Source organism: Rutilus rutilus, assembly GCF_951802725.1.
Source record: "Rutilus rutilus genome assembly, chromosome: 6".
In the NCBI taxonomy this organism is placed as follows: domain Eukaryota; kingdom Metazoa; phylum Chordata; class Actinopteri; order Cypriniformes; family Leuciscidae; genus Rutilus; species Rutilus rutilus.
In genome coordinates, this window is record NC_140214.1 from 22,325,019 (window position 1) to 22,345,275 (window position 20,257).

Here is a 20,257-nt window from a genome sequence, read left to right on the forward strand (position 1 = left end):
TTTAACCACAGTAAATAGGGAATTGTTACTAGTTCTTTATTTCAGGTGTTACAGGTGGGGGCAGCGTTACAGGAAAGTTACAAACTAGTTAACAGCTACAACATTAACAGTAGTAACTAGGTGTAGCAAAACACTTGTACCTTTTCCCTGCTACAGGGAGTGACTGCACAGTAGACAAGAGCGGAGTGACATTGGTTCATTCAATAAGAGTTGAAGTGTATCGGAGCCAGTAATGGCGATTTAAGCGAGTTGGCAGCACACAGTGTGTCTTGTAAACAATATCATTGCAAAGGCGGTCATTAGATGATTAAAATTGAATTTGGAGTGGTGTTTAGTATATCTGGGATGCTGAAGTCACTGACAAGGTTTAGTATCGTTTTGTTTGCTGTTCGTTTCTCTTTTCCAACAAATGTTTCTGATCTTCACAAACACATGAAGGGCAAAAGAAAGCGGTAAAACCTGAAAGGTGTAAGACTATTTATACTATAGGATTTGATAAAAAGATAAGTGTCTTGTTCAGTGAGATCAGAAACAATGCCTGAATTGTGTCACATCTCCTCTGGAAATGAGGCAAGTGACATACTGTCATATTCGAATAAGTGTCGCAATCACACTGTCTCATTCGAATAAGTGTCGCAATCACACTGTGTAAGAGATTGAGTAGTTGAGCTGCATAGATGATCTGGATAGGTATAAAAATCATAGGAGGCTGTTTTTTTTAATGTTATTTCATGTCCTGTACAAAGTACAAAACTAAATCTGATGATCTGTACCTAAGCGCCTTTCACTTTAGGAAAGAATCTAGCCTTTTCTCTATGTTGTCAAAAGAGTCCAGTCCCATGTAGTCAGCTTGGCCCTGTTCCCACTTCTGTTTCCGCTCCTGAGACGACATCTGAGGTGGAGGGGGATGATGGGATATGTGCATCTCAGCCACATCATCGTGAATATCACCCTGAGGGGGGGAAAGAAAGCAAAAATCACAAACAATAAATACATTTAAAAATGTCTAAAGACTATAAAATAACCTTATCAGTAACGTTATAACAAAGGATTTAATAACTTTCTTAGTAATATATGGAAGTGGCACTACTGATCAAACAACAAACTCAGTAGAACAAATCAGATGATTTGATATGATAATTAGCATAACAATTCTGCATAAAAATTGTATTACTTCATTATTTCTTTCCTGCACAGTAGGAGAAAGCAAATGTAGTGAAGTGAAACTACATAAGGTGTTAAAAGCTACATAAAGTTTAAAGCTAATAAAACAAAATTAAAATTCTTGGTCTCAGGATGCATTCAAATTGACTATTTGTCAAATGTTCACAGGCACAATCAAATATTTGAATAGGAATATGCGTTTCTGTTGGTCATGTGAATTTACGGTGTTGACCAACAGAAAGCAACGTTTAAAAGAAATTGTCTGTGTATAAAGTCTTTATAATCTTATAAAAATGTAATGAGCAGCACTCATTCACGTATACAAATCCAATTAATTCCAAATGGATATAAATTAATTCCTTTAAAAAAAAACAATAAAAAAAAAAACACAATACTGGCCAAAAACTATACAATGATCATTGTGCCAGTCTCAGCAGCGGAGCTTACCTCTGTGCATCCGGAAAGGAAGAGCTGGTCACCATATTCCTCCTTCATGAGGGGCAATACTGAAGAACAGAAAAGCTCCCACCATTGCATCAAGTAGTTGGGGTGCATGTCAGAAGCATCCTGGGACTGTCCCTTTATTTTTTTGCTTGTGGTGTCATAACTGTAATCCCACGGTTTGACTTTGCCAAGGAAATGAACAACTTTGGCATCACGGCCGTATCTAAGGGAATAAGGAATGATCAGATCGCAACCGGCAAAATGACAAGGATTCGGAAATCCCAAACACTGGCCAACCGGAAGTGCTAAAGAGGGACCTGCCAGTTATAATACACATTTGTTTCTATGCACTAATTTAATGTTCCTAAAAATTGCCTCCTAAACTTATTTTAATAAAGCCAAATATTAGTCATGGGTATGTTAAGATCTTTGTCAGTTTGTGGCATATAGGTACAAACTGTGCATTTAAATTTGATCCTAATGGGAGCCTGACTAACCAGATAACAGAATGTGTTGCTAATGGAAAAAAAGATCATGTAACAAACTATTCAAAATGACATTTCGGCTCTGTGTATAGACCCTAAAATAGCCCCACTATTTTTGGAGGGCAGAATGTATTTGGAGGAAGTTGAAGTGCAAGGCCAGGAACAGAAAGGATTTCTGGTGCTGTGTTTCAATGTTGCTGTGTAATTGGGTTTTAATTTGACCTTGGCACGGCAAATTACAAATACTTGACATCTGCAAGCAATCCTAACATTCATAAAATAAAAATCGAGAACAAATGAAGGCAACATGTGAAGAACTAGGTAACCCATCTGCTCGAACACCAACTTCCAAAACCCTTTGAGAATTCTAGCATGTTAAATCTCACTCACTGCTTGAATGCTGGGAGATAGGTGTAGATGGCGATACTGCTGAGGTTGTAAATGAAAGGAAGGTGTTTTGAAATGTCTGCCGTGGCCCAATCACTGAAGAAGCTGTTGAGAACACCCTGATCCCCACCTGATGGAAACAAGACAAACAAAACGAATAAGAAATAGCCCAGTCCTCAAGTCTAGGCAACGGTTTTAGGCGCTCCACTGTGAAAAATATGAAAAATTTACAGAATGTTGTAATATTCCCCAAATAGATGAAGCAATTAGAAGATTGCTTCAAGAGACACTTGCTTTGCTGTTTGCTTAACCTTGTTACTTGGTTTCTCAATGGGCATGTCAGCAAAGAAAAAAAGTGACCTCAGTCCTGCTGACCTCAGATTATCAGTGAACATGAGACTCATGTTACATATGAAAAGCACATGTTGTCCTATACATGACTATGACTGAGAACATGTAATAAAAAAAAAAAAAAGAGAGTTCAATCCCCTCACAGCCCTCATGTCATTCCAAACTCATAACTTTCATTTCTCTGCAAAACACAAATTAAGACATTTTTCATGAAACCTTAAAGAATCCATATGAATTGAGTGGTTTAATCCAAGTCTACAGACAAGACCACTTTATATAATGAATAGATTTAACTAAGGTTTTTATTTACATGTAAACATTGATCAATGCACATAAAATATGATAGACAGAAGCACAAGCATGCTTGCTTGGATTAAACTGCTTGATTCATACCTTTTTCCCCCCTTTTCCCTTCATGAACTTTTTGAAGCATCAAAAGTTTCAGTTACATGGACTTTCAATGGCGAGACAGAATTCTCTCATGGTTCATTAAAAACCATCCTCATTTGTGTTTCAAAGACAAATGAAAGTTATATGGGTTTGGAACAACATTAGGGTGAGTAAATGACAAATTTCTTTTTTTAGGTGAACTTATCTCTGAAAGTCTGAAAATATGAGTTCTGATGAGGAGCCATAGGGTGTTAGGCACTGTTACTGGGACTAATCAATCACACTACAAGAACCCTCTGAGTCTGTATGTTGTGCTATATATACATAGAGAGATAAAAACATGATGCAATTGTGGTTTTAAAAGCAGAGTGACTGAGATAAAACAGAAATCTGATAGCCTCAAAGACCTTCAAAACAGAGGCCTGCTGATAATTTCTGAGGCTCATTTCTTTGTTCAAGATTAGGTCTCTAAATAAAGAGCAAACCATTCATTTGGGTTAGACATCAAAGCACAGAAACATTGACGAAGTGACAAATACAGCATCTTCAATAGTTGGGATTGAGGTTTATCAGGTACATCATGATATATCATGTGATCAGGTATAAACTCTGAGGGTTCCTGAGAGTCAAAAGTACAACCAAAAGTGATTTCACAAAGGTCTAGTAGGAGTCTCTCATATAAGAGGCCTTTGTTTACTTCATCCCACACCGAGTTTAGGAATAACTCCCTCAGGTGGAGTGGTGCACCCAAAAAAAAAAAAAAAAAAAAAAAAAAAAAAAAAATCACAGAGCCACCTTGTGTTCAGCCTACATGACTGATAAAGAACTCAGTCATTGCCATGTTGAGCTCAAGTTTGCACAACTTTCACAGACCGAGGTTTAAATATCGTATAGCCTACAAGTTGTGCTGGAGGAGTGGGACCATTTTTTTCTAATGAATTCCTAAATACGTGGTAAAGCTTATTTTACAAACCTCAATTTAAGTCCAGGAATATTAAAACACCCCCCATAGCTTCTTCAATAAATATAACAAGACTAAAGAGCGTCACTCACCATCAAAGCTGCCACTCTCTGAGCAGGCGGTGAGAAGCTTCCCATACGTCTCATTGGAGGGCCGGAAGACGAACACACCAGAGTTGAAGCAATCAGGCCAGCCGGGATCAGGTGCAGCAGAGAGCTCCTCTCTCTCAAATAACTCATCTATGTTAGACAAAACCTAACAAGAGGGAACACGGTTTAGAAAACCCTCAAAGACATCATGAAAACATCACTACCAGCACTGAGAGGCAGCACTCACTAGAGTATCTGCATCCATAAACACGCATTTGGAATATTCTGTAAGAGTCCAGCAGTGAAGTTTGGTGAAGGTGACGCCCAGGTCAGGCCTCTTCATCATGGCCAAGTGTGCAGTATCCCCACTGTCCAGCACATCCACCAGCCTGACCTCATCATAGACTTTACGAAGCACTGCTCTGAAATGTAGCATACAGAGCACAAAGTGAGGTTGACTGATCTATAGATAACACTCTGCACTGTGGACAAAGCAAAGCAGTTGAAAACCCATTTAATTGTGCTAACACAGCAAACACTCTACCTGGAGGGTTCTGAGACATGGGGCCCAATCATGGCCACTAGTTTCCTCGATGTGTTGTGGTTCCTCAAGGTCTTGCCAAGTACCATTGCTCCTTTGGCATAGTTGTCAGTTGTAGCAAGGGTGACAAAAGCCTGGTCTGCATTAAACAAAAACACAATCATTACCATCACTTACGCATTCTCATATGTAATTTCTTTATATTGCATATAAAAAAAAATAGCCATTATCAACCTTATTTTAAAACTAAAGAGTGGGTGCAGCCATTTTTAACTCGGAAGTGTCTGACAAAGGAAGCCTGGCAAATTAATTTGCCTTAACTGTACAAAACGGTCTGTTATGCTGCTTAATGCAAACTGGTATTTGTTATATTATTTATTATCATAATCATCATAGCCTAAATAGTCTTACCACTTACTGCGCTTTGTTATTCTTGGTGTTACTTACAGTCGACATGAAACGGAATTTGCGATTCTTTTCCTCATTATTGTGACATATCTGTACTGAAGCTAGTTTCTGCCTCGGAATAAGACTATATATATATATAATATCGCCTTTTTCATCTCACAATTCTGTATCAATTACCTTTTTAATTTTTTTATTCAGTGGCAGAAACAAGCTTTCATATGTCCGAATGAAACGGTTTCTCGAACAATACATTTTTTTTTAGAGTGAGACTTGATTTTGTCCAATTGATTGGATCATTGTAGTTTCCTAATGCAGTGTTCTCATGACAGGTCGTCCCGCCCTCGAGCCAGTAAACACCAGAGGAGAGAGGAAAGTTATTTTGATTAAATATTGCAAGGGTTTGTGAATTAAATAATGACGTGCATGGATAAATTATGTATAAATACCGCAGTACGCCATAAATTTTTTTTTTTTTTTTTAAAGACTTCCATTTTGATTTAATTTCAACCAAGTAATGAATGGGAAGTCTTGCATTGAAAAAGGTGAATACAACAGTTTGTTAAAATACTTTGATTGGCCAAGCGTCATTGATCCAAGAGGGCTGATATAGCACTAGGACTTTGTTTTTATCACTCCTCTTGATAAAGAACTCGATTTTTTCAGACCAGCTTATGTGAGGATGCGGACTAAAACGGATTTTGAAAGTCACAGCGTAACAGTTACATGTTTTCATGACTTCCATCACTAGAAACCACAAAACCCGGAGTGGAGCTAGAAGATAACAGGACGTTTTGAGCGGAGGTGGAATTATATGTCGCGTCGCTGCACTCGTTTTGTATTTTGAACACAGATGGCCAACGACTATTGCACAACAACAACAACAACAACAACAACGTTAATGTTAGCGTTAATTTAAAGACAACTTATGCACTAGCGCACGTTAGATAAACTGATTGCAATACATCCGAGCGAGGGAAAACGCTCTTTTAGCACCGTATTCGCTGTGTGATCGATAGCCTACTCTCTGTACGGTCAAACTGAACTCACCCGGGATAGAAGTGACAAACTAACGGCATCTCTTCTTCCTGCATGACAGGCCAACGGCTGCACGCATACTGCGTACGAGAGGCGACTAGGCCATTTACGCAATATAGCAGACACTAAACTGTTTACATCGGCAAATATTACAGGACAACGCGGTCTACACAATGCTGAAATGAAATGTAAGCTGAGCTCTAATATCCAACGAGTCCTGCGACCTCAGAAGCAGCGCGTGGTTAGGACTCCATGCCCAAACCACTTTTAACTTGCGCAAACACAACTGTAATTTACTTCATTTTACCGGCATAGACGATACGTGACGTCCATAATGTTGCCTACCTGCCATGACTCATGTAACAGCTAGACCGAACCGGATGCAAGTCCACTGTTAGAAACGCTGGGAGAGAAGCAGTAGACTACGTGTCTGACAGAGGATTTATACTAGTGACATGACTTTACATGGTCACATGACCCCTGACAACAGACACGCCCCCCACACTACCACTCGCTTTTAACATTTCTGTTAAATACATTTCAAAACTCACATTTTTTAATTATGAAATTTAAAATGATAAAGGTTTTAGTTCATGTTCAAATGCAGCTCCTTTTTGTCTTAGCAGTATCGTCTAATTTACTTCACAAACATTAAAAAATAAAATAATCTGAAGCCATCTAATGATTACAAAGCATTCATGATGAAATATGAATTAGTCATTAAATTGAGGATACTTTCATATATTTTTTTTTTTAACCACTTAACCTATACATTTTCAGACTCAAGTACATTATATAGAATAAAATATTGCAAAATGCCATTTATCAAAAGAATAAACAATTTTACAAACCATTAGAGCTTTTTTTGGAGTAGCTACATTATGGTGGAAGAAAAATAAAACTTTTATCATAGATGATCATTTATATCAAGACAGTGATGGTAACCATGATAGCACAGCAGACGTGAAAATTACTATATCCTGTAGGACCCCATGACAGTCTAATCCAGAAGTTTTAAAACTGGGGCCGGAGACCACCAGGGGGCCACAAGGGAGTGATAAGGGGATACTGTGGAAAAGTTAAGACTAGAAAAGTAGTGCAAAAAATTTAAATAAAATCATATAAATAAATAAAATGACAGAATTTGGCATTATTGTGGTTTCATTTTCCTTTCTAAACACTGGTCTAATGTCATTTGATTCATAGAGAATTAATAGATTAGAAACATAAAACTATAGGTGTTACAGAATAAAATACTTGTGGTTAGAAAAGTTAATAGAAACGTAAACGTACTGTTAATAGACAGTAAAGTGTCTTACATATTTATATTTTTATGTATAAATTCTAAATAGATTAATTGTCATTAAACATGGGTCTTTACTTTACATGAATTATGAAGGATCATAAAAAACTTTGAAAACCCCTGAACTGATCAATAGATCTATGAGACGCAGGAACCAGGGTAACAGAATACATGATTTCATCACATTGGTGAAACATAAAGGTATTTAAAATACACTTTTTCAGCTTTGATTGATGGGAAAAAAATATATAGATTCAGCATGTTTTGGTCCCTTTGGCAGGCAAGGTGAAAAGTTGGTCATAAAATTGCTTTGACAAAATGTTGTAGGACAAAATGTACATAGACCAGCATGTCAGTAATGACAGTTTGCAGTGTATTTACACTGAACTTACACACTATAGCCTAAAAGACAGACAGATTAATCACTATATTTTGATCCCATTCCAGTATCAAGTGACAGAACACAATAAACAAGAGTTTATATATCTTCTGAATTGAATCAATGAGTTTAAAAGGATGATTCATTGGAGATTCATTCCCTTCTTGTTTTCCTGGTTTTCTCGTGTGGCTTTAGGTAGCGAGGAGGTTTTAATGACGGAGAGGTGGAAAGACTCCGTGGTTCGATACGAGAGAGAGCTCATCTTGAAACTGAGGGTGGGGTGAGAGGCCACAGAAGTCGAGGAACACCTCAACAGCTTCAGCAAGTTCTTGCGAAAGTTCTTCCCAACAAAACCGTACAGGATTGGGTTCATACAGCTGTTGAAAAAGGCAATGCAAATGGTGAACGGCATTCCAGTGTCAATGATCTCAATGACATCGCAGTTGGTGATCACTTTCAGCAGAAAAAGCATGTCCATGAAGTTGAAGATCTGATGCGGTGCCCAGCAAAGGAAAAACGACAGCACAGCGGCGGCCAGCATGCTCAAGACCTCGTCCCCGTTCGATCTCGAATTCCTCTGAATGTCCCGAGCTTTGAGCAGAGCCCGACCGATCAGGCAGTAGCACGTGAGGATGATGGTGATAGGCAGAAGGAACCCAAGAACACTCTTCATCAGACTGAGAGTTGCCAGCACATTGGGAAGATCTTTGTCTAGGTTGCCACATAAAGTGACATTGATATTCTGGATGAAGTGGGTTTTACGGATAAGGGCTGTGGGCAGGCTTAAAAGAAAAGCAACTACCCAAACCAAGATGCACGTCACACGGGCGTAGACCACCGTACGGCACCGCCGGGACTGGACGGGATGAACGATCGCCAGATACCGGTCAATGCTGAGAGCGGTGAGGAAAAAAATACTAGTATATAGATTAAAGAGAACCATACCAGCAACGGCTTTACATAGGAAGCTTCCAAAAAGCCACTTGTAGCCTGTCGCGGTGTATATGGCCCAAATGGGCAGGGTTAGGAGGAAAGTCAAGTCTGACACGGCTAAGTTCAAAACAAATATGTTGGCAACAGTCTTCAGTTTCAAACAGAAATAGATGACAGCGACTACCAGGCTGTTGCCTACAATTCCGATAATAAAGTTGCAGCTGTAGACTATGGGGATGAACGTGAAGATGAATTTGTGGTTCCCGGTCATGTTACACTTGAGACTGAGTCCCAAATTATGGTTGGCGGTAATGTTGTCCATTTTGTAGACTTATTTTCACAGCCTAAAGAGTTGCATCACTAAAGGAGCCCTGTAAGAACAGAGTGGATAAAGATGGTTAATATGGCAAAAATGTTCCATGCATTTTCTCAACAGGTTTTTTTATTTATTTTTTTATCCATTTGGAAGGTGCGATACTTACAACAAACACCAGATGTCTCTCTGCTAATATTATTTAATATGGGCCCCTGAATAAAAGTGAGATGTTTTTTCCTCCTCCATATGAGCTCCATATTCTCCTAAATTATACTCTATGAGCCATAAATCCTGATGTATGAATTATGATATTCAAAATCAAACATATATGCAAACATTTTAGATTTTGTTTAAATGTACAAAAACTTAATTCGATTTTTTTGAACTATTATTTCATGTCAGATATAGCCTATAGACAGATAGATAGACAGACGGACAGATGGGTGGACAGATAGATATATTTCATGTCAGACAGATAGACAGATAGACAGATAGACAGATAGATAGATAGATAGATAGATAGATAGATAGATAGATAGATAGATAGATAGATAGATAGATAGATAGATAGATAGATAGATAGATAGATAGATAGATAGATAGAGTTAAGGCTGGTCACACTCTCAAAGCTGCTCCCACAACTGTACCATAATGGGAAGGCATCAGGCTGCTTCTCTTGGGTGAACTTCTGACCTCTCCGAAAGGTCAAGCATGTGTTTCTAGCTGGTTTTCTCTTACGAATGCTAGATTCTCACCATCACAAAGGGAAGAGCAACATATTTTTTTATTTTCAGATTTGATCTCTTCTTCCAGCAAGCATGCTTAGACATTCGAAATGGCTTCATATACAGTATACTGATATATTGAATACGGCATGTCTATATTGTATGCTGTATGTATCATGAATAATTGTATCATGAATAACTGGTTTAAAGAAAACCTTTTTTTTCTGGAATAACCCATCAAGGCAAATTCTTGGTAAGTGTAACTTACTCGGCCAATGAAACTGAATTCTAATTCTGCATTTATTCAGTATTAGCATTTAAAATTGCTCTGCTCAAGCTGTTTCTTCACTGGTTTCGTAATAAGACAAGCCACATATTACGTAAGCAGATGCAGGCGTGCTCCCAAGGGAGTCAACAACCAATAACAGAAGACATTGCATTCCAAGGTTCATGTCTTTTGAATATCACCCAATCTATTTTAATATGCTTATCAGACATCCGCTATTGCTCAGGAAGTTATGGCTAATAGAATACTGTAATTAATTATACTGATAAGAGATCTTTGTTTTTGTTTATTTTTTTGTATTTTGGTTGTCTAAGAAAATCTTTGTCCTCCCTACAATGATGGATATGATCAGCCCTGTTAACAAAATGAGTGGAGGAAAGTTTATGCATTCAAACTGTGACGGAGTAACAATAACATTAAAGTCCTCTGAAATTGTACTATACTTACATTGACAGATAATCTTAATGTGCTGAGCTGAACACATGAAACACTGTCATTGCCATCAATGGTGGGTTAGTAGTTGGAAAGGCACTGTATATGACCAGACAGACAACAGAGTACACACACACACACACACACACACACACACAAACATTAGATACTGCTTTATAGTTAAAAAAAAATGGGTAACGCTTTAGATTACAGCCCGGAAAGTACTGGTAATTAAATCGATTTTACAGTGTAACTTTCGGTAATTATAGTGTACCTATAAAGTACTTACATGTAAGTATAAGGTAACAATATGTTAAATTTGGGGAATAAAGGGGAAACAACCAGGAGAATTAAAAAAAAGTATTCACACTGTAAGTATTATAGAACTAAGTGGTTCTTATTCTACTATTATGATACAACAATCTTACATTTGGGAGCAATTTAGCAAGAACATACACTGCGTACCTTTTTATAATAATGGTGTACCAATACACACTGTATACCCGTTTTCAAAATTACAGGGTACATATCTATGCATTTATACTGTAATCTTTTTAACAAAAGTGCACTGAAAACTAAAACAATTGCAACTTTTGCTTAAATATTGGGGAAAGATACTTTTGTTTCAGGTAGTGGTGCTTGTTACCCTCTTGTTCCATGATGTAATTACAGAGTAAGTACAATAAAAATACATACACAATCTTATATCACTGACTCGGAAACCTTTATTTGAAAAACAACTTAATTCAAAACAGATTCACAATACTTCTTTTTCATTTAAAATTGCTTTTTTAAATCAACAATTTATTTAAAATGCTTAAGTCTTGACAGACAGTAGCACGGTTTGTCCCCCCTTTTTTCTCTTGCTTGGCTTTTTTTTTTTTCCTTTTTTTTTTTTTTTACTGATGAATCTGAAGAACAAATCATGTATCTTGCTATTCTGTATTATGTATTAAATGAAAATGCAGTACACCCAGAAATACATCCTCACCATTTACTCATCTTTTACCCTCATGCCATCCAAGATGTATACGACTTTCCTTCTTCAGATTAACACAAATAAAGGTTTTTAGAATTTTTTTTAAATACATCTCTGGGAATACATATAATGCAAGCTCATGTGTTCCTAAAAGTTGGAGCATCAATCAGCACATACTGCAATAACTACAGTACATCCATACGTCACCAATGGATGGATCAATGTCTTCTGAAGTGAAACGATAGGTGTTTGTAAGAAAAATTACAATATATTAAACTTTTTAAACTGTAGACTATCGCCTCAGACCAACTGTAATAAATTGTCTTTTCAAATAAAGGTTTCCGAGTCAGTGATATAAGATTGTGTATGTATTTTTATTGTAGTTACCCTGTAACTACATGGAACAAGAGGGTAACAAGCACCACTTTAATTTACGGCCCGCAATGTCACACTTACACTGTAACTACATGGAGCAAGAGTATATCTCCCAGTATAAAAAATAAATAAAAATTCAATAGTTTTAGCTTTACTTGCCTTGAAACATGTAAGCCCAAACTTAAACATCTGCACTTTTGCTATAAAAAAAAACAAGTAATAAAAACTCAGTGAGTGTTTTAGCGCAATTTTCTGACGTCATGGGATCACAACACTAAGAGATAGTAAATCTTTTCCTGGATTTTTTTTGTGCGTTCCCGAGATTAGACCTTCCTTAACATAATGCCGAAAACCCGAAGTCTCTAGGTGGTCTGGTTGAGGAGTAGATAGAAGTGCAAGATTGGTGCGCACAGACAGAACAGAAATCATGAGTTAACAATCGCAATTTTGTCCGGTGGAAAATTGCGCTAAAAAACAGTATAAATGCATAGATATGTACCCCGTAATTTTGAAAAAGGGTATACAGTATGTATTGGTACACAATTATTACAAAAAGGTACACAGTGTATGTTCTTGCTAAATTGCTCCCAAATATAAGATTGTTGTATCATAATAGTAGAATAAGTACCACTTAGTTCTATAATACTTACATTATAAATATTTTTTTAATTCTCCTGGTTGTTACCCCTTTATTCCCCAAACTATACATATTGTTCCCTTATACTTACATGCAAGTACTTTATAGGTACACTATAATTACCAAAAGTTACGCTGTAAATTCGTCTTAATTATGCAGTACTTTCCGGGCTGTAATCTAAAGCGTATGAAACATTTACTGTGTGTTATCTGAGGTTATGTGTAAAACATTATCTGAAATGCATGTTCTTTGTTACCTCACAAGCTTACTCATCTATTTGGTTTCTGATAAAATATAGTGATTGAAGGTAATAATTAGAAATATAATAACATAAAAAAATCAATTTTTTACCTTTAGTGAACGTGACATCCAAGCTGCTCCATCAGTTCCAAAATTTAGCGTTTGGCTTTAAGAGATCCGTCCTGACTCTCGGTCATGACAGAGTGCCCGGTGCATTTCCTCTACGCCCCTCTTATACCTCTCCCATAGTCCTACAACTACACCAGGGACCCACAGCGGGGGCGTCACTGTGGGGGCCGGATACGTCCATGGTCATAGAAGCAAAAAGTGGGGGTGAGAGAGAGACAGAGAGAGACCCTTGAGGGCAGAGACAGATTTTCCCATGATTTGTTTGGACACCTTTTTCTCTTAAACATGAAATGTTCTGTTCTCTTTCCACACACTTGTAAACAAAATTTCTTCAATGGATTGTTTGGCAAAAAGCCTCAACATTAGCATATGACACATTAAATTATTATCCAAGCTTTAAGCACATAACAAAAGAGGTACAAACTGGTATAGCGCGGCAGCATGGGCATTTACATTAGTCATTCTGACGGCTCTATATTAATGCATTTTATCAGGGCGAGGTATTAAACCTGTGAAATGAACAGCTTAATATATAAATGGCCTTCTGTGAATACTAAAGCAAGCTCACAGTCAATAGCTGAATAATATTGCATTCAGCCACTTTCATAAAGCATGAGGAAAACAACTTGGACATTATGTTGATGTCTATCGTGAAAGAGGCCAAGCAGGAAAAGAGTGATTCAGTGACATTACATGTTGCAGACAGAATCAAATAAGGTACTGAAATAAATATAATTTCAATGTTTTTGAATAGCGCTTTTCACATTATAACACACTATATTTTCCAAAGCACATGAAGCCATGGACATTTTTCAAATAGTTTCCTTTAAGTACGAGTTTAAAACTACGTACTTTTTTTTTGTGACTGTCTGCTATTAATCTTTCCCTCATTTTTTGAGGCCTCTGAGGACTCTGGCCTCTGGTGCCTATTTTACTATGAACTTCCAAGGGCAATTCCAACTGCCTCATCATTGGTGTTTTCACTATTCAGCTGCAGGCCTCTCATCTCTTCCCTTAAACAGTCAAAGTGGCTAGCACTAAAGGTCTAGCGCACAAACAAAACTTAGTGATGTCATGGCTAAAAGCAATTCAATTGTGAGAAAGTTGCTTTATGATTTCTCATGAGAAACATCATGCTAATCTGTTCCACTTATGATGCAGACATTTTGTACCAGAAATGCTGTAGAATGGAAACTTAACATTCAGGAGACTTTCTCTCTAATGTTTGGACAAAAAAATAACAATACTAGATGTAACTAGAGGTGGCTCTAAATGGTAGACAGTAAATAATTGAGAACATAATAAAAATTTTATCGTTTTTTTTTCTGAAAAAAAAAAGTGACAGTAAATATGGTAAGTTTAACAGTGACACAAAAGGACTGCCCAGAGACAGAGAGTGCGGTGCATAAGTCTCATGGTAAGTGGATTACTTGTTGCTGCATCAATAGAAGGCTAATTCAATACACTCATGTGCTCAAAAGTTAATGTTGCCTTCAGGGAGCAATGTGGATGCTGATGTCTGCAGTTCCCCTGCCACTATTAAGGATATTTATTCCTCCTGTTTGTTTGGGTAAATGTTAAAGAGCACATCTCTATTAGTAATCAGAATTCTGCTGATATAGTAATCAGAATTATGTTGATATTAAATATTGGATCTATTGTAAATATAGTCTTTATATCATAAAACAAGGGATAATGTACAATCAGACTGACTGTACATTTATCTCGCTGACTAAACAAGTACTCACCTAATGAATAAATAGGTGGGCATGAAATATTGAATCTTACTTGTATATTTAAGGGGAAAAAACACAACAGAAAGTTGTGTCTAACTAGAATAGCCTAGTTTAGTGCTCACAATTAAATCTGGAAAACTTCAGTAGGCCTATATTACTGGCATTTTCTACTTGTATACTAACTATATGGATGACGAGACAACTAGATGCCGTGATTGACCAATCAGAATCAAGTTAGTGCAAAGAGCCGACTTCCGACTAATTAAATGCAATCTCAGATGAAAAAACTGTGGTTTTGAGATTTTTTAAATGATATATAATAGTCTAAAACTCACAGCTCTTATTCCCATGCAGCTTTACCCTGGAGAGTGCCATAGTTTGTCCACACCTAAATCAACATGGCCATCCCGAGGTGAAGCAAAAACCAAATACACCAACAAACCCTTAGGGACTTTTAAAGTTTGTTTGCATAGATATTTGAGATTTTCATGTTGTCTCCCAAAAACACATTTGTCCGCCTGACGGTGCTAATAAACAAATATGTAATATTTTACATAGAATGTAGGTGTTGGATTTTTTTTCTCAACATAAACTACAGTGAGGGAGTAGGCCTATATGAAAAGAAGTAAAAGTCTAACCAATCTCTAGTCTAGAGGCAAACAAGAACATTTAGCTTTTTTATTATTATTTTTCAGACTATTTACAATAACCAATATATAAAATATTTGCTGTTGTTTATCTCAATGCCAGGATGTTAATTTGTCATACATGTCCTTGACATAACAACATGAGTCAGTCTTGGAGGAGTCCTAACCTTTGCCCTCTGCTGCCACTGCTGATGTGAGTCACATACATGAGAAAAACATCCTGGATGACAATAATGAACCATTCCCGACTCATAGTATATATCCCACTTAAAGACTGCCACTGTGGAGCAAGGACATAGTGGTTCTCATGGAGGTACACAATATAAAGTCTAATGCAGATTTGGCAAGCACTGCATTATCTACTTAGACCTATTGTTTTGGCTACTGCTCACATGCATTCCCCTCATGCAGTCTGCAGCCTTTGATATGCCTTGTGGCTCTTCTGTCAACACCAACTGAGGGATCCTGATGAAGAGCAGAGCCTCACTGCCCAGAATATCTCCGCCAATCACCCTATTCCTCAGAAAAGTCATGAGAGTTTTATTACACACACACAAAAATGCCAAATATATCGCCCTTCTCAGGCTTTTAACTGCCCAGAGTAAAAATGTTATTGCTGAAAAGTTGCTCAGGGGACCTTGTGAATGTTTGTGAATTATCATTGTTTCAATTAGTTTTTCCCCAACAATTCCACATAAAATAAAAGATTAGATTTTTAAAAAATGTAATACATTAAGCATATACACAAATATATATATATATATATATATATATATATATATATTTATATATATATATATATTTTTTTCATTATACAAGATATAATTCTATAATTCTAAAAATAGAAGATGCATGTATGAGTACAAGTATCTTGTTGGGAGGAGAAGTAGAAGACACCTAAAAATCTTAATTCTGCTATTACTTATTGAACACAATTGTTTATCCATGCACATCATTCATTTAATTGACTTCATGTCCTCGTAATCAAAATAACTTCCCCTCATTCTTGCAGTGACATCTCTTTTCTGATGTTGTTTACTGGCGTGAGGGCGGGACAACCTGTCACTCACATGACATCACAGCAACAGCAAAGCACAACCATGCGATCGGTTTCTGATGGACAAAATCAAGTCACATCCTACATTTTTTCTTGTTTGAGAAGCCGTTTCACTCAGAAACACATCACAATAGGGAAGAAAAGACTATTGCATCTTCTGTTTTATGCCAACTTTAACATACTAAATTTTCATTTGAAATTCATCTATGTAAATGTACACTAGTTATGTGGAATGAGGAGGCTGCGCTGACTGAACATATACAGACTTCAAGGAACATCCTGAAAAGCAGATGAGATGGACTGAGCTGGATTTACCCCAGTTATGATGTCAGAATGAGAGTCGTAGATCCAAATGCAAGCAAACAGTTTATTGAAGGCTAATAATTCTGGGTGGATGCCAACCGGGAACTGGAATGACGAGAACTCCACACGATCTCCAGAAGTTTGGGAACACAGACGAGATCGAGGAAATAACTCCGCAAGGAACTCAGGCACCGGAACTGGGTAAGAGAGCATAAACAAGAGTGACGAACCGACACCATGCAATAATCACTCCCGCTAGATATAGGCAGCTAACAAACAGAATTAACTAGCTGCAACTGCGGGCTGCTTAAGTGATCAGCTGGTTTCTAAGCAACAAACAAGCAACACGCACACAGATCCCACACCCACAAACATATCAACAGATACACAAAACCAGACACTGTGACATTTGATTTGTTTTAATTCTTCTTTGTAACGTTTATTTTTACCACTTTCCAGTCATTCTGAGTTTATTCCTATCATCAACCCATTTTTATTTTCATCCTTAAAGAATAAAATATAAGTTTTTGTAATTAAATGTAAAAAAAAAAAATTGTAATTAAAGTTTTTGTAATTAAATGATATGGTTAGCGGTTTCTTGTTCAAAACGATCTCTAACTAGTAACTCTAACTAATCTATGTGAAAGATCCCAAAGAAGGGAATCACCAGGAAGGTTTATTTTAGAACAAGTACATGGTTTTATTTTCTCAGTCTGTATTGTCATTGTGAATTATCATAAATAAGAGGAAATTTAAAAAAGCCTCAAAGCCCAGGAGTCGCCCACGCATAATTGTTTGGGGGATTGAGAGCACAGCAAGCTGACCAGTGTTTGACTCGACAAGACAAACAGAATGTTTATTTATTTTCCCAGTTCAGTTGTAAAACAGAAGCTGCCACTTGAAGTCATACTGTAATTTATTATGTGACCATGATAGAAGAGTAGTTTTGTTTTTGTTGTCAAGTCAGGTTTATAATATCTACTGTAGAACAGTTGGCTTTTACTTCAGGCAAGCCATAACGTACAGTACTACAAACAATATGATGTTCATCTGACGTCATGATTTACATTCAGCAGAGAAGCCTCCACCTGCCAGTGCTCTTTATCACGTACACTCATCAGGAAAGTGCAGCAGCCCTGCATGCTCTGCTGTTACTGTAACCAAATCAAGCTCACTAATGGATGTCTAAACCGTATGGAGAAGAGGGCCTGCCTGAGGCTTCAAACAGACTTTCAATTACTTCTGCACTGGTTACTTATGTCTTTTGATCGTTATCACAGCTGTCAGGTTTGTCACCACACAGAAGCACCTTTGACTGGAGACTACATCAATGCACACTGTTACAATGTTATATTATGTGGGTTGTTTTTCCAAAGGCTAACCTGAATTAGGCAAACATGACATATGGATGTAATTGTTTGAAATTGAATTCAATTGAAATTGAAAAACAATTAGATTTAATGACTTGTCTAACCATCAAAAGTAATTAAAAATATATATATATATCATGTCAAGAATTAAAAATGTTTTTTTGGTAACTCTGTTTGCCCTTAATAAAAAAGTGCCTTTTCATAAAAGTCAAAGACTTTCATTTTTTATGACATTGATACACAGTCATGTGGGTCTAAAGAGGTGTTATTGTAATGATTTTATAGTTTTCTTGTCACATGGCAAAATAATGACTTCCTCAAATTTGATTATGCCACACTGACTTTTTTTTTTTACCAAACAGTTGCATTACATTTTTAAGTACAATCACCTTGGCTGTATAATTTGGATATAATTTGGCTTAATGTTAAAAACGTATGCCGTCATGGCATAATTTTTTACAGTGTATACTGTATAGCCTATACTATAGCCTTTCACCAAGTGCAACATGTTGATCCTGGAACAACATTCCAATCAACCAATCATATTTGAGGGACAAGTTTACGGTTTATGTCAAGTTCAGGCTTACAAACCAGGGTTAGGTGCTTCTACATCAGTGTTACTCACCAATCATTTCCCTTTGATTTTTGGGGTTACGTTATGGGTAGGGTTAGGTTTAGAGATGGGGATGGGGTTTGGACTCAATTTTCAGACCGGAATGTTGCTCCAGAATCAACAAAAATATGTTGACCCAGGAACATATTGCACTTGGTAAAAACACAGTGGTTTTATCAAAACTCTCATGTTATTTATAATACAGTGAGAAGTAAATTTTCTCTATTATCTTTTTCTGTCCAGTGCTTTGAAAGTCTATAAATAAAGTAGAGTTGAGTTGAGCTGAGTTGAGAATTACTGATAACCTAATATTTTGATTTTACAAATAAATCACACTACACATGATCAATGATCATGATCAGTCCTTTGCCTCATTATAATATTAGTATAAAAATAAAAAAAAGGTAAAATGCCTGTTTTGACATGTAACAGTCATATATGAGTCATATTTTAAGATCATCTCTATTTCAGCCAGGTTTGAAATAATGTTTGATTCTTCTTGTCATAGCAAGAACTGTCTCACCTCTGCCACCATGTGGTTCCCTGTATGTCAACAGTTTTACAAGTCAAGACAAGACAAGTTTCTAACAAACTTTTTAATTCTAACAAACTTTTCTTAACAGTAACCATATAGTGAACACATTAACATCTGCACTGATAATGTAGAGTGTGATTTTAAGAGCTATAGTGCTCAGGAAACACTCAAGGGAAAAACACCAATCAATGAAGTATGCAAATGGCATATGAACATTATTAGAGCATCTGAAGTCCCGTCATACTGCTGGAAATGAGAAATGCATGCAGGTATTTCTGACAGCTGCACATTGAAACGACAGGTGCAGCTTTAACTATTCGGTCCAGTGGGAGAACCTTTCAAATGAGAATCGCTGGGGATCACTCTCAAAAATTATTTTTTAGCATGTTATAGTCCCGCGACCCTGCAGAGGATAAAGCGGTTTGGAGAATGGATGGATGTAGCAACTGCACTTAATATGTACTTTTTGAACTGATAATACACATTCATACAGCATGTTAACTACATGTGAGCAGTTACACCGAATAGTTAAGAATCATTACTATAGGCTAGACTAGACCTTATAGGACCTATAATCACAATCTCAAGATTGTGTTTCAATTCTGGATTCAACAAAGAATCCAAACATAATTAATCTACCGCACAGGAATTGAAATTGAAGTTCAGTTTAAATTAAATGTAGCCTGATACTAATGCATTAGAGGCTTTTATCCACAGAGAGATTAGCTGTGATGGTTAGCCTGGTCTAATCAACACAATTACGGGTGATTTATTCTGTCTAGGTGAACAGAACACGTTGTCTTTTCCAGAATCACCCTCAGTAATGTTGTGAGCAGCACATTAACAATCCAATTTACCTTTTGCTATTAGCCGTGTCATTTACAATGCTCTTAATTGTGTGCCTAATCAAAAATGTTCTGAATGAAACTGAATTTTCATGTTTTATTACACTTGAAGAGAACATGATCACTTTACAAAACAACAAAGTTGCGATGATTCTGCATTAA

General features: G+C 36.8%; 2 protein-coding genes across 3 annotated transcripts; both read right to left on the bottom strand.

Moving 5' to 3' along the window:
• Positions 1-15: 15 nt before the first annotated feature.
• Positions 16-6,761, bottom strand: gyg1a (glycogenin 1a). Its single transcript, XM_084410904.1, has 7 exons — positions 6,601-6,761; positions 4,816-4,951; positions 4,519-4,693; positions 4,275-4,437; positions 2,484-2,610; positions 1,612-1,831; positions 16-952 (listed from the first exon to the last, which is right to left on the bottom strand). The coding sequence occupies exons 1-7, from the start codon at positions 6,605-6,607 to the stop codon at positions 785-787; spliced, it is 996 nt and encodes a 331-aa protein (XP_084267030.1). The 5' UTR covers positions 6,608-6,761; the 3' UTR covers positions 16-784.
• A 1,182-nt stretch (positions 6,762-7,943) lies between these two features.
• Positions 7,944-13,055, bottom strand: agtr1 (angiotensin II receptor type 1). 2 transcript variants are annotated; one of them, XM_084410898.1, is made up of 4 exons: positions 12,972-13,055; positions 10,645-10,728; positions 9,834-9,929; positions 7,944-9,241 (listed from the first exon to the last, which is right to left on the bottom strand). In XM_084410898.1, the coding sequence occupies exon 4, from the start codon at positions 9,190-9,192 to the stop codon at positions 8,080-8,082; it is 1,113 nt and encodes a 370-aa protein (XP_084267024.1). In that variant the 5' UTR covers positions 9,193-9,241; positions 9,834-9,929; positions 10,645-10,728; positions 12,972-13,055; the 3' UTR covers positions 7,944-8,079. The 2 variants fall into 2 exon arrangements, with proteins under 2 accessions (XP_084267024.1, XP_084267023.1); XM_084410897.1 differs by lacking the exon at positions 9,834-9,929.
• Between the last annotated feature and the right edge of the window lie 7,202 nt (positions 13,056-20,257).